We start from the raw sequence: 14,508 nt of genomic DNA, 5'->3' as shown, positions 1-14,508 counted from the left end.
ACTTTTGGAAATTGAAAACATGTTTGGGAAGAGGAAACAACTGACGTAGAGGTCTGAATTTGAGTGTGCATGTAGTCTGGAGTCATTAGTAAATACGCAAAAATTTTCAGACCTGTAGCTGCTTCCAAACACTTGAAAAAATCATGAAGTTGGGGTATTAGGCCAATTTAGCATGTTTCACTGTCCAATATCTCCAATTCCCAAAATTTCAGAATTTTCATCCAGGCCCATTGGAGATATTGGACAGTGAAACATGCCAAATTGGCATAATTCCCCAATTTTACGATTTTTGTCAGGCGTTTGGGAGCAGCTACAGGTCTGAAAACTTTTGTGTACACACACAATTTCAGACCTCTACGTCAGTTGTTTCATCTTCACAAACATGTCTTCAATGTAAAAAAAAATGTTGCTACTGTAGATCCTGATTTCATCCCCTTCAAGTGGTTTTAGCCAAAAATGTTAGGAGATCAAAGTTTTAGCTCTGCACGAGTTGGAGACGTCCAACAATTTTCAATTTGGTAGGGCAAATAGATGCTGATATTCAAAACAATGTAAACACCTAAAATCGAAAAAAAACGTAAAATGGCGTCAGCCGCTGTGTCGCCATGGGAAGTTGTAATATATATATATATATATATATATAGGATAAACATTCATGAAAAAATTAGATTTTTTGGAGATGGTCGAGCGGCACATGCTTAATCACTTAAAATGGAATTGACTCAACAGTCTTACGTCTTTTATTGGGTTTTCATCATTTTTTTTAAAGATGTTATTTCCGTAAAGTGAAGAATTTTAGATAACATTTTTGATGCGTAACAGCTGAAGAAAAAAGTATCCTTTTATTAGGCTGCGCCTATGTTTCTATCCCTTGAATTTAGTCTGTTTTGTCTGAATTTTCCTTGGGGTTAGTTCTATTGAATTTTGTTCTGCATTCGTAATAATATGTTCGGTAATTCTAACAGAGGCTTTAAGAAGAATAACTATTCTTCAAGTTTAATCATAAATTTTAGATGTTATTCTTCTTCTTCTCGGAAAAATGACGACCATACAGTTTTTTTATCAGCAGTTATTCACATCTACTTTGGTAAAGACTAATCCGATTTTTTTTTTTAAATACCTGTGGGCAAATGGAAAATTGACTCAGTTGCAAGAAAGCCGTTTGACATTGTAACTGAAACGAACATAAAATAAACTTAATTTGGTATAATATCAAATTATTTCACATCAAGATTTTTATTAACTTTTTCAGTAGTTCATCTCTAACATGCTAAGAGTCGCAGTACGTAAAAGGTGCCACAGTTCACATCCTCAAGACATGTTTGGCCATATATTAAGTAAACAATGCAAGAGGATGCATAAGGCGACTCTTAAGAAAGAATGTTAGTGTTCTGTACAATCACAACTCCTTTTTCATCATCACCTTATCAACTGATTTGTCTCATATACATATTTCTATACTATATGCAATAGTATCGTATATACTTCTATTTTCATATTTATGTTGCCAATGTAAATAGCAACAATACAAAATATCAATATCAATATTGAAATACTTGTATGTTTTTTTGTAGTTTTAATCAAATCAAAAAGTCAGATAATCGGGGATAAGAGCCGTCTTACGCATCCTTTTGCATTGTTTGCTTAATATATAGCCAAATATGTCTTAAATATTGAACTGTGACACGTTTTACATACTGCGAGCAATGGCGGTTTTAGCGGGTAGGCCAGGTAGTCACGGACCTACCCCACAATTTTGAAAAAATATATATATATATATATATAAACACTAAAAGATACTATACGGAGTAAATATATTTTTAACTTTTTATATTAATGGTAAATAATTATTTAATAAACAGCATTAACCACTACTGTAAAAGGAATTTTTTATTGTCAGTAATCAATCAAATGTGCATATGTATCCATACGCAAAAGTATAATCCTAAAGCCGCCCGCCTTTACATGTTTGAGGTGAACTACTGGAAAACTGAATAAAATTTTGTTGTGAAATGACTTGATACTAGATTGAAGTAAGTTTGTTTTATCTTCGTTTCACCTACAATGTCAAACAGCTTTCTTGCAACTGAGTCAATCAATTTTCCATTTCTCTGCAGGTAGATGTGATTAACACTGTTAATAACAGATCTGTATTTAGTCATTTTTTCGAGAAGAACAAGTAGAATAACATCTAAAATTTATGATAAAACTTAAAGAAATTAAAATAAAACTTACAGAATCTGTTACAATTACTAAAGAAAAATTCTCGTGAAGAAATCTCTCCCTGGACAGAATTTCTCGTCTAAAAATATTTTCTACAAAGTGATGGAGGGCCTTTAGGCAGAACGGGAAGACACCATTAAAAATCTTGCTATTTTGGTTTCTAAAAGATTTTGAATTCTTGTTTTTAAGTACCAATAGAATGACAACTTACTTTCGACAAGATAAATTTTGAAGCAAAGCACGCAACGCAAGATTGAATGGATATCAACCTTTACACGGCTGTGATCGTCACAATAACGTTCGATCAATCGATAGCCAACGATTTCATCTCAACGTGACGCCAAGCATGAGAAAGTCGATGCTAATTGGCTCTGGCTAAGGAAGGAAATCCATTGCAATCGTTGCATCGCCGAATTTTAAAGTTTGTATATATATATATATATATATATATATATATATATATATATATATATATACAAATGGTGATCAGAAAAATGGAAACACCTGAACCAAATTGCAACTTACCAGATTAATGTGGTGTCGGGCTATCTTTCGCCTTCAGAACAGTCTTGATGCGACGTGGGATGGAGGCATAGAGGTCTTGAATGGTAGCAAGTGGAATTTTACACCATTCCTCGTGCAGGGCCAGTTCTGTGAGAGAGGATGGAGGTGGAAATCGTCGCCGGAGTCGTGTTTCCAAGACGGACCACAGATGTTCAATTATCTTGAGATATGGGGATTGGGCGGGCAGTGGAGGTGTTGAACTTCATCCCGATGTTTCTCAAATCACGCTGCAACAACGCCAGCTGTGTCAATGGGTGCATTATCATCCTGGAAGATGGCGTCATTGTCCGGGAACAACATCCGGACCATAGGATGCAAGTGGTCTCCTAAAATTGCGACATAATCGTTGGCAGTGATTCGTCCGCTAAGTGTGACCACAGGATCCAATGAAAACCATGATATTGCGGCCCACAGCATCACCGAGCCGCCGCCATGTTTCACAGTTGGGCGGAGACACTGCAGATCATAAGCTTCTTTGGGCGTTCTCCACACATAAACACGGCCCGTGGTTGGGAAAAGGGTGAAGGATAACTCATCCGACCATATCACACGTTTCCAGTCCTCAACGGTCCAAGTTGCATGGTCGCGGCACCATTTGCGGCGTGCGAAAGCGTTATGGTCCCTGATGAGTAGTTTGGCCCGTGCAACACGACCCCGTAAAAAAGTTCATGTCATGTAATTCGCGGCGGACTGTGATTGTCGAAACAGGGTGGGGGAGGTGCTGATTGAATTCCTCCGTCACTTGCTCCGCAGTGGCACGACGGTTCTGCGTGGCAATGCGCTTTAATACCCGGCGTGACCTGTCATCCATGATTTTCTTCCGCCCACTGTTCCGCTTACCCGATGTGATTTTCCCGTTTGTTGTGTAGGCCGTCATCACCTTCGACACTGTCTCACGCGACACACCTAACACAGTAACCACTGCCGTCACACTCACTCCACATAACCGCGCACCAACAATTTGCCCTTTTTGAAAATCTGAGAGGTCTTCCATTTTACACTACCTCCATCTGCTGCTGCCACTGGACACTGCTGTTCCACTGCGCCTGACGTAGTATGGAGACCGACCTAACACACCACCACCAGCGGTCCGGCGCTGCGGGCGCCACACCACTGCCAACCCATACATCTGACGTGTTGCCAATTACAGGTGTTTCCATTTTTTCTGATCACCATCTGTATATATATAAAACACGCTATTTAAAAAGACGATAATAGTATACGACCTTAATACAAGACTACCCCGCCCCAAGATTTTTGAACCTCCCCTAAGTTCAAAGTTCTGGATAAATCACTGTTCCCTACTATATGTGCCAGTAACTAGTAAAACTAATACGAAGAAAACAAACATTATACCTCATTCATAGTATCCTAATAGTAACTGACGATTCTAAAGTATTTAAACTATTAAGATGCTCGTGCTACAGAACTCTTCTCACATAACTTCATGTGTTTTCGCATATTCCACTTCTGAGCAAATCTCTTCCCACATAAATCACACACAAATTTACGCACTCCAGCATGAAGTTTCAAATGCGTTCGCAGATTGTTGTGACGCGCAAATTTACGACCACAAATCTCACATACAAATGGTTGTTCACCTGTGTGGGTTCTCATGTGTAGTTTAAGTTCCATACTGCTGGCAAATTGTGCACCACAAAGTTCACACTGTTCTGATTTATTGTGGTACTTCATATGGTTTGGAAAACTTCGTTTCTTCACCAATTTACCACAAACTTTACAACAAATGAAAGTTTGTTTGTGAGCTTCTTTATGGCTATACAATTTTTTTCTTGAAACAAACTTCTCATCACATTCAGGACAACTATACTTTACATTTTTTGCATGTGTTTCCATATGGTCCTTCAAGCAGATCCTTAGTATCTTTTTATTACACAATTCACAGTTCACACTATTCTCGTCCTTTCTATGAACAAGACGAATATGTATGTTTCGTTGATTCTTATCGAAAAACAATTTGTCACAAATTTCGCATGGGCAATCTCTGGAACGAGCATTAGAATGTATTACTACATGTCGTTGCATGTAACTAAATTCGCTGAATTGTTTGGGACATTGCGGACACTTATATTCCCCGACATTATGCTTCTTCAACATATGATCCCGACGATATTTAGCATACTGAAACTTCTCTCCACATATAGTACAAGTCTTGTTACATACTTTTGGGTTTTGGTCCTTAATTCTGAAAAATAATAAACACTAGTGTATAATCATATTTACTACAACACAGAGAGAAAGTATACATAAAGCTATTCTATTATTCACTAAACGTAATACCTTATTAGAATCTTATTTTCAACAGACCGTACATTTACTTGTTTCGGATCACAATTGGAAATTTAAAACAAACTTACTAGAACTGTATAATACTCAATATTTTTTATTCGTTTTTTTACTGACACTTACACCCTCTTTTTCATTTCAAATTACTTATATTGTTTATCTTATCGCATATTGAACAGTCTAAGAGTTTCTTGGATTAACTTTGTTCTAAATAAGTTTCATAACAAACAAAAATGTGTTAATACTATATACAACAGAAAATAAAATATAGGTAAGGGTACATAGACGTAAATTAACCAAGAAGATGATATAATAAAGTTATAAATTTCAGTCATACAAACTATGCTGAAACGAAATCTTTAATTTACTATCTGAAGTTTAAGACCAATAGGCTAAAAGGCACGAAGGATTAATGAAAGTGAATAACTGAAATATTTTCTTTCACATTTGGAAAACGCCTGAAAATAAGTTTTAGAGATTATGAGACTTGAACCCACAATCATAGAAAAAGGGTTGGACCTACAATCATAGAAAAAGTTATACGCTAACAGCTACTCTACCAAGATGAGTTGAAATTTCACTACTTGGTAAAAGTGTATATCTACATCACTAACACAAAATACCCGATGATTCTGTGGCTTGTTTCTATTTAGATTTATATTTTTAAAATTGTAATTCGCTTCGTTTTTATTTTTATAGTGATTTTTTTTTTTTTTTGGAAGAATTTGTTTTCTTCTACACATTTCCAAGAAGACAAATTAAATTTTCTCTAATAAGAAGAGAGTTATTTCTATTTCAGTAATTTCTAAAGAGATGTGATGAATCTTTTGTACATTACTATACAAGCAAGGAATGTAATGTCAGCACGCTAAACGTAAAGTTGTTCCCCTTTCATGGATATGATCTCGAGTACCTTTTTGAAGTATGATTTTGTGACATTGAAATTCCATTGATGGTATGTGTCTTTGTTGACAAGTGCATGTGCCGCAAGCTGTTATACGAAATATAAGTATGGTGCCCTCCATTTCAACTCAAGCAGAAAAATATAAAATTGTACCATCACCATCTCAGATATTGTTGAAACTTTTTTATAGCAACTAGACATGTTTTTAAGAGATCCGTATTTTTTTGTTTTGTCGAAAAAAAATTTCCCGCCAAATAATGGGCCATCAAAGACGGGGAGTACAATTTATGAATTGTAGAAGACATGGAAAATGGTCAACTTCGGAGCCTCACCATTCGGCTATGGAGACAGGTAGAGTTATAATTCTTGTTGTGGTATTGCAATGAAACTATCATATGAGTGAAAAAAAAAGAAAAGAAAGAAGTTAGCTCAATGGTTTTAAAAAAGAATATATCAAAAAGGATTTTTTTGACATTAATTTCTAGTGATAAAATGTATGTGTACTTAAGTTAGATAACAAAAGAATTTTGGAATAAACAGTCACACTTATCGTGGACTAATGAGGTTCTCCGGCAGTCACGTAGCGTAAGAAGTAATTAAGTGAACAAACAAGGCTGTTACGGAGAACCTCAGGGTCTGGCTGACGAAATTAATACAATATAAAAGGTAAGGGAGAGGTCCAAGGATCATCTCGGAACAACCAACGGATCTCTCAGCAACCAACCAGGATCTGCAATAACATGGGTGGTATACCAGCATACTTAATGTAAGTTGTATTTTTCATTTTCATAACTTGCTGTCATTCATATAAGGCTCTAAGCTGGACGAATGGTCTCCTGCGAGAAAACATAATCTAAATTTGTAATTGTAACCTCTAATTCATGTAAAATAAAGTCTTGCTTGTTGAAAAAGGAAATTATTAATTAGTTAATTGTCATCTGACAGGCAAGAGATCACTAACTACCGAATTATTTTAACATGGCTCCCAGACGAAAGAAAACAGCTGGGGCCCTATATTAAATGACAGCAGTTTTCTTTATACCAGACTTATTTTTTTTCTTATCTTCCTTTTGGACGTTTTTTCAATAGTGGTATAGTTTTTTCAGTGCATTTGCTATAATTATTATTATTATTATTATTTTTTTTTGTTTTTTTTTTTTTTGTTTTTGGTTCCCCAATATATTTTTGAGTGTATTCTAGTTCCCTATAATGCCAATTACACGTAGTCTTGAGCAAACTATGGACATAAACGGTCACGTAGTAGCCCCGCAGTCTTTGACGACTCTTCCTGCTACCTCCATTAACCTGCACGCTAACAGCACGACACCCCATTCTATAACCTCAGAACCTGTAGTTCATACTCCTTCCCATACAGTTTCCCAACCTTCAGCCTCTGTCACGTTAGGCTCCGCATCCGTTTCGGTTAACCCCAACTCTCTTACAATATTTGCGGGCACACCTTTAGAGAGGGCAGACTTGTTTATAACTAATTTCGAACGCACAGCGAAAATATCTGGTTGGTCTGAAGATAGGATGAAAAATATTTTTTCGTTGTGTCTAGCAGATGTACCCTTGTACTGGTACCAAACCACTGCCGGGTTAGACGCTTTGTCCTGGACAGAACTTAAAGACAAATTTTTAAAACAATTTGGTCCTAACAACTTACCTATATCAGCCACAGAAACATATAGGTCTAGGGTTCAGGAACCCTCGGAATCTCTCTTGCATTATTTATACGCCAAAAAATATTTGTCTACCCAACTAGAAAACCCGCCTAGCTTTAATGAATTTTTATTAGATGCTATACCGAGACGTCAAGCTGTTTTTCATCCGTCATCAAGGATCCTTGGTTTGGCCAGGACATCGTTAACTCGCAGCTCCCAGCAAAACGTGACGCCCAGATGTCACACCAAATGCGTAGCTGTTCATCATCCTTCACTACGGCCATGAGTACATATCAAGAAGAGGACCATCTATAGGAACCACTATCGGTTGCCTACTGTCAGTCGCAGCTCTCAGCGACTGCATTTACAGAGGCCCAGTTGCAGTTCACATCATCTACCATTTCATTCAGTCTTCACTTCGATCTCTGTGGAGTGACTAGGGACATTCTTCGTTTATCGATGGCCACGATGAGGACAATTAGAATACCCCGTTTTTCACCTCCCAGTGTTTGAAGTGAGACCACAATCATTCAAGTGGACATTATGTTCACCCCCAAGTGTTTTTCACAGTGTTTAGTGTTTGTCAGTTTATTCAATGTTTATTCGAACTAAGAATTTAAAAACTAATGACATACACTAAAGGTACTGTTCGGAAATTTTTCTTCCAGTTGGTGGGGTAATGTAATGAAACTAAGAACTAAGAATTTTAAAAAATCATTTTTTCATAAAAAAAATTATGATGGCAATTTGGTAGGTGAAAATGGAACGAAGTTTTTGTAATATTTCAGCTTTTGGATACGCGCATAACATTATTTTTAAAATCACAAGGGCAGTACTTGTAATCAAGAAATCGTTGGAAGCAGAAGCAAAATAGTCAAGAATCACCTGTAGTCAAATAACATTGCTTGTCAGTAGTAATTAACAATTCGGATAAAATCACGAAAAAGATGAAAGCAAACCTCAGGGTAAATTAAAATTCAAAAATACTTACTTGTACATCATTAGATAACAACAATATTTTGTCAGGAAATGTAATTAGGACTTTCCTAAGATTTTGTAAATTTTTATGTTGGCTTTTGGCAAAGTTAAAAGGAAAAATAATTAAGGCAAACAAGGACAATAGTCCATATAAAATGACCAAGTTTGCAACTAAAAAAGGCATTCTGCATTCTGCATTCTGGGTCCTGTATCCAGAATCGCAATGGAATGGTCTATACGAAATTACAAATGCCGCAAGAAAGACCATTGTCCGGTCAAGACCAAGCGAAATATGCAATGAGGTAAAGTATGACTACAGAGAACTTTAACTGTCTATTTTGCATGTGACATGAAATTAGGAGGTCTCTGAAAGTGACAGGCAGATCTGAATGTTTAAATATTTAGCTTATTTCCGTTTGGTTAAGCATTGAGAAAAATTATAATGATCTGTTATACAATTAATCTGACATACTATGTCTGGTCATGAATTCAGTACTCTTGGAAGCTCACTGTTAAATAATTTATATTGTTACAAAAATATCCACAATACTACCAATTGTAAGTCAGTTGTTTCATCAATAAAATATTGTCATTTGTGACAATAAGAGATTGCAATCATTCGTTTAATTGCACTCTTAATTTGATTTAAGAATTTACTGTTCCTTTAGTTTATGATTTGATACAATTTATTTTGATTTTGATTTCTTTAATATTTTAATTTCTGACTTACGGTACAGTATGTACATAGGGATATAAATAAATTATATTTTATTATAGTTTGGTTTGCGCATGCGCATCTTTTTTGTACATAAATTAACAAATGGACGTCAATTTATCTGAAAAGTCGAACTTCGCGATTTTTTTTTTTTTGAGCACTTCCGGTACGAATTTTACGGTTTTCGCGGTTCGTAAGACGAAGCTACCAGCTTTCCGGGAAAAAATTGTATCGCTTCTGTGTGCAACCATTTTGTCGCAAAAAATTCGAGAAATTGTAAAATTTTGAAAAATCGCCAATTTTGGGCGCCATTTTCTCGAAAACACCATCTTTTAAAATTTGAAATTTTGTCAGATGGTTCAGCTTTATATGAATAATAAACACACCAAATACCATTCTTGACCAATGCTTCATGAATTAACTGCAGCCTTTTAAAGTTAGGGAAGTTTCGTTAACTTTGATGTCACAGTTAGCAACACTGCGAACAATAAAAGGGCAATTATTTGATGATGTTTGTGGTTCACATTCATTAAATGAAGAATAAAATATTTTCTAGACTTTTTTTTTTTATTATTTTGATCAAGGAGGCTTTCTGAAAACGTAAAATGAGCCTCCCCCTACTCCTCCGTTTTCTTAAACTGAAACAATGTGAGGTGGAAATAACGATTACGAAACGCACATATTTCAAGTTCACTCACTTAAATTGGTCTTCGGAAAAAAAATTTCACTTTTTTTTCTTTCTTCACATGGACCAATCATTTGCTTGGTTGGTGTCTTCTTCGATAATAGCATGTAAGCGTGCAGGTGCTCCAATAGGTGTTGGCTCACTTACAACTCGTCCAGGAGTGGATCTAGAGGGAAGAAACTTTTATTTTCTATATAAATAAAACCGATCTCAGAGTTTGGAGCTCTTAAAAGTAGCTCTAAGTAGCAGTATTACTACCACCACCAGCCCCTTCCAGAAGTCCGTACTGGATCCGCCCCTGCGTAGCACATTGTCGATAATCACAAATGCTGAAGGTCCATGTGGAAGCATAAACAGCACGTCAACTTCACGTAATTCATGATTTATTCATAATATTTCTGCTACGCACCACTCTGCTACGCACTCGAGATCATATCATACATATATGTATGTAACAAAAGTTCCTTTTTGCACATTTCTTAAATCTACACTTTGAATTGCAGAAGTTCGATTTTGGGGGAAGCATAAAGTTAGTTCATGATGACCCGTTACTGCCATTAAACTTCGCCATTTTCCGAAGGCCAAAGATGACTTCGTTGAATACCAGTTATCGGTCGCACTCTTAGCCGGTAGTGTATATATATATATATATATATATATATATATATATATATATATATATATATATATATATATATATAATGAATTTAAAAACAGGCACTTTGCCCGAAAATCTGAAAATAGCACTAGTGAAAAAATGAAATCTCAGTTTTACGTCCCACGCGTATGCCGGTTAGGCTAAAGGAGACAGTAATGATGAGAGATGAGTGAAAGGGTGGAATGAAGAAAGTGGAAGGCAACGGTAGAACCCCGAGAAAACCTACGAGCACGGTGTTTGTCCACCACAAAGTCCACACGGCGCGAGCTGGGATCGAACCAGGGACCACGCACCATACAGCTTGCTGTTGTCAATCCTCCCTTCTCATGTGTCACTTTCTTCCCCCTCCTGTTGGAGGAATAAGTAGACAACAACACATTAGCGAGCCACAGCTTAAAGCCCACGCTCTGTTGTAACCAAGCTTCAACATTATATACATCTAAGTGTACAGTGACATTTCATATTCAAACCTTGCATAAATTAAAAAGGTATTCGTTATTTTTTTCTTATCTCCAAAGAAAGAACTTTATTCAGGTTCACATAGGTGATGAGATAATTTGCGGCATTACACTATCAGTGCAAATGTGTTGAATAATCGAGCGCAGAAGACTGTTTGGCTTGCAATTCATTGGTCTTCAGTTTAAACTCCGGATCGGTCATTCTGACGAAAGTTTTTCATCTTTCTTTTGGTAACACACCGTGAACACTGCGTAGTCCACTTTAACGAAGGAATTCAAAACAAAGAATTTTAAAATATTAAAAGTTAAACTAACCAAATTCTTCAACCTCAAAGTCACTTATCTCGTTTTCTCCATGGTCAAAGTAAGAGGAGCTGTCATCATCGTTATTGCTATCTTCATTCAAGTTGATAACAACTGGATGAAGAATCCTATCCCTTGAACATTCACGTAGATAATCGTTCTCTTGCAGCTTTTCCGCAGGGGCTACGCGTTTCTCCTAATAGATCTTCTCATCGAATCCAAAACGTCTTAAGTTAACCTCTGTATGTCAGCTAATTTAAATGTCTTTTAACGCTCAGCTATTTCTCCATTCACTTTTGCCCAGATCAGCTCAACAGGGTTGTATTGACAGTGGAAGGAAAGGAGTCTGATAACTTCGTAACCATGCTGGAGAGCGATTCCGTCGAGCTCATATGCTTTTTTAACAATAGCTCGGCCTTTGTTTCTCTACCTAAGTGGGAAATGCTTCGTGTTTTTAGCCACTGGATGATCTCTGGTTCGTTAGCTGAGGTGTAAGGATTTTTTTCAGTTAACGCTGAATGGTATTTTGAATTGTCTATTATAATTACACAACCCTCTTCTAGACTATTCAATAGTTGAAAAAAACTACGCCTTAAATATTGTCTTGTTCATCACGCTGTGGTGATCTCCATTACCTCCCTTTCTGCTCCTAGAAACCAATTTACAAATATCAATGAATCCAAATTTAGCTCCTCCAGCGTGACTAATAACTAGCCCACCACCTTTTCCACCTGGGACTTTAAGTCCACCTATGCTGTCACTTGTTGGCGAAATGTAAGCTTTGGTATGTTTCTGGTTAATCCATGTCTCGTCTAAATAAATCCTTGGTCTTGTGTCTTGATTTTGACGAAGATCTTGAAAAGAAAACTAGCCTTGTGTGCCACAATATCACTTCTTTCCATTAGGAAACGTCGACCATCGTTGCATTTCTTATACCTAAACCTCAACTTGTGCAATACTCGGTATATAGATGCCAACGACCCTGAAAAATTTATCTTTTGTTAAGGCGAATACGAAGCTTGTCTGCGGTAGGAAACTCACTTCTATCGTACACTTCGAGAACAGTTCGTGTCACGACATCCTTTCATAGTCATCGTTCGCTCTGTAGCGGGGTTTGTTCGACTTGCATTTTCTTTTCTTAATAGAATGAAAGTGTCCATTAAGTATAATTTCACAATTTATTCGTTGAACAGGCTTTAGCAGCCAGTTCTTGACATATTCACCAATCAATATTTCTTCTTACATTTTCGTCAGGTAACTTCTTCAAAAAATCGTAAACATTGTCTACAATTTTCTTCGAGAATTCTCGATGATCAGGTTTATTTATTTATTTATTAAGCGTTACACACTCAGTTGATAGACCGGGAAGTTAATCCATAATGTATTTCAAGTAACACTAAACAAAAAACATTAATACTTACACATTAATGGAAATAAAGTAAATACAAATGAAAGGCACAAGCATCACAAATCACAGAAATTAAAATATGAAGTAATCTAAATGTACCAAACTTCAAAACGCGCACGAAACATGAAATCTTGACAGTAATTGAGCGAGACAAATGTTAATGTCTCAAGTGTGTAGGATGCTCGTTGGCTGTTGCTCCCTACGTCCACTTTTTGTTCGGCGCGCAACCCGCCCATTTCCTTGGGGTTATCTATAGTTACTTAAGTAACATATTTCAAGTTGTCAAAATTGGAAATTTCACGAGTGAATTTATAAAAGTTAGGTATGAAGTAAAACAAAGAACAATATTAAGCCTAATTTTGTCTACTGAGTTTCACTTTCAAAATTCCAGTATATTCAGTATAGCTATCAGCAAAATTCCAGTACCTAATACAATGATTTTTTACAGTTCTTTACGAATAATCACACATTTGATTATTTCAAGTTTGTAATTGTTTTACCATCAAAAGAATACCTTATTTGTAATAAATTTAGTTTGCCTTGATTTTTTGAAATACAAATTATTTTTGAAGATTTTTAAAGGGCTTCCCACTCCCCTCACCACCCATTGTTTTAAATGTCTAATTACAAATGTATAAAACTCTTGCTTTGGAAAAATTTACAATCTCAATGAATACAACATTGTTTCTAAGGCTATTAAAACAATTACAAAAAAAAAAAAGTATTTGTTGACAAATAACCAGTTTTACATAAAATATTCTGTACCAGGCTTATTCTAAGTAAAATCTTGCTCAAAATAATAAGTCATACGCAGACATATATGAAATCAACCACTTTTATACGCAACACAGAAGAAACTAGTACATTATTAGCCTGTACATAGTACTTTATAAAGTATGTAATACAAAACTTTATGTACTGTGATATATAGTTTACAGTATACATTTTAAAACAAATTCGTGAATTATTAATTTTTAATTCCCAATAATTATACCTTACACTGAAAAGGTACTCGCATTTAAGAAAGTATTTTTTTCAGTTCTCCTGTTTCTTCCTTAGCACATCGTTCCTTCAATTCTAATTCTAATTCAATTCTATTTCTTCTGCTGCTAACTTTCTTTTGGCTGCATTGTTATCTACACTCTTCAGATTCTCTTCTAAAGCTTCATTTCTCAATGTTGATGTATTTTTGGACGCATTGATCATCATCTTCGAAACACTAACACCTAATACCACACAAGCTGCATATACTGCATTATACACCACACGCTGTGCAATCAAGCTATTTTTATGAAAATTGTTTACTAGGCATTCTTTGTTTATGGGAAAACCTATTTTAGTAGCAGCGTTGCCGTGAAACAAAACCAGTACTTTTTGTGTGAACTGGAGCACTTCTTTGGAAATATTGCGTTGGAAATAGGCGGTCCATAGAAATAGTCCTATAACCGCCACCAGGTTAGAGAAGTATTTTTTGTTGACGCTCTATATATTTCGTATAGACAGTGATTATTTTTTCGATTTATACTTTATTCTGCGACGCCAATAAGTTTTTTCTTCGGTGGGAATTGCTTCTTTCCCACGCAACTGGACAAAGAAGTGTTTTATCGTTTTTCCATATATATATTTAAAACATTGCTTTGT

The 14,508-nt window shown here is 35.9% G+C and overlaps 1 protein-coding gene across 4 annotated transcripts in view; it reads right to left on the bottom strand.

Annotated features, from left to right (window-relative positions):
- Positions 1–14,508, bottom strand: part of LOC145694666 (zinc finger and BTB domain-containing protein 41-like) — a 93,614-nt gene that overhangs the window by 66,486 nt on the left and 12,620 nt on the right. For 3 of the 4 annotated variants that reach the window (XR_014133036.1, XM_081771139.1, XM_081771137.1), the window contains exon 2: positions 4,144–4,993. Coding sequence is in view for 3 of the 4 variants with exons in the window: in XM_081771139.1 (XP_081627265.1) it covers positions 4,195–4,993 (799 nt within the window). In the remaining variant the exon portion in view is untranslated. Of the gene's footprint in view, positions 1–2,748; positions 4,994–14,508 lie in introns of all 4 variants that reach the window. The other variant, XM_081771138.1, reaches the window with a different exon arrangement.

The sequence above is a fragment of the Thermobia domestica genome, chromosome 9, assembly GCF_964235325.1.
Source record: "Thermobia domestica chromosome 9, izTheDome1.hap1.1, whole genome shotgun sequence".
NCBI lineage: Eukaryota > Metazoa > Arthropoda > Insecta > Zygentoma > Lepismatidae > Thermobia > Thermobia domestica.
Note: the sequence above shows the minus strand (reverse complement) of the source record. Positions and strands in the feature narration are given on the sequence as shown.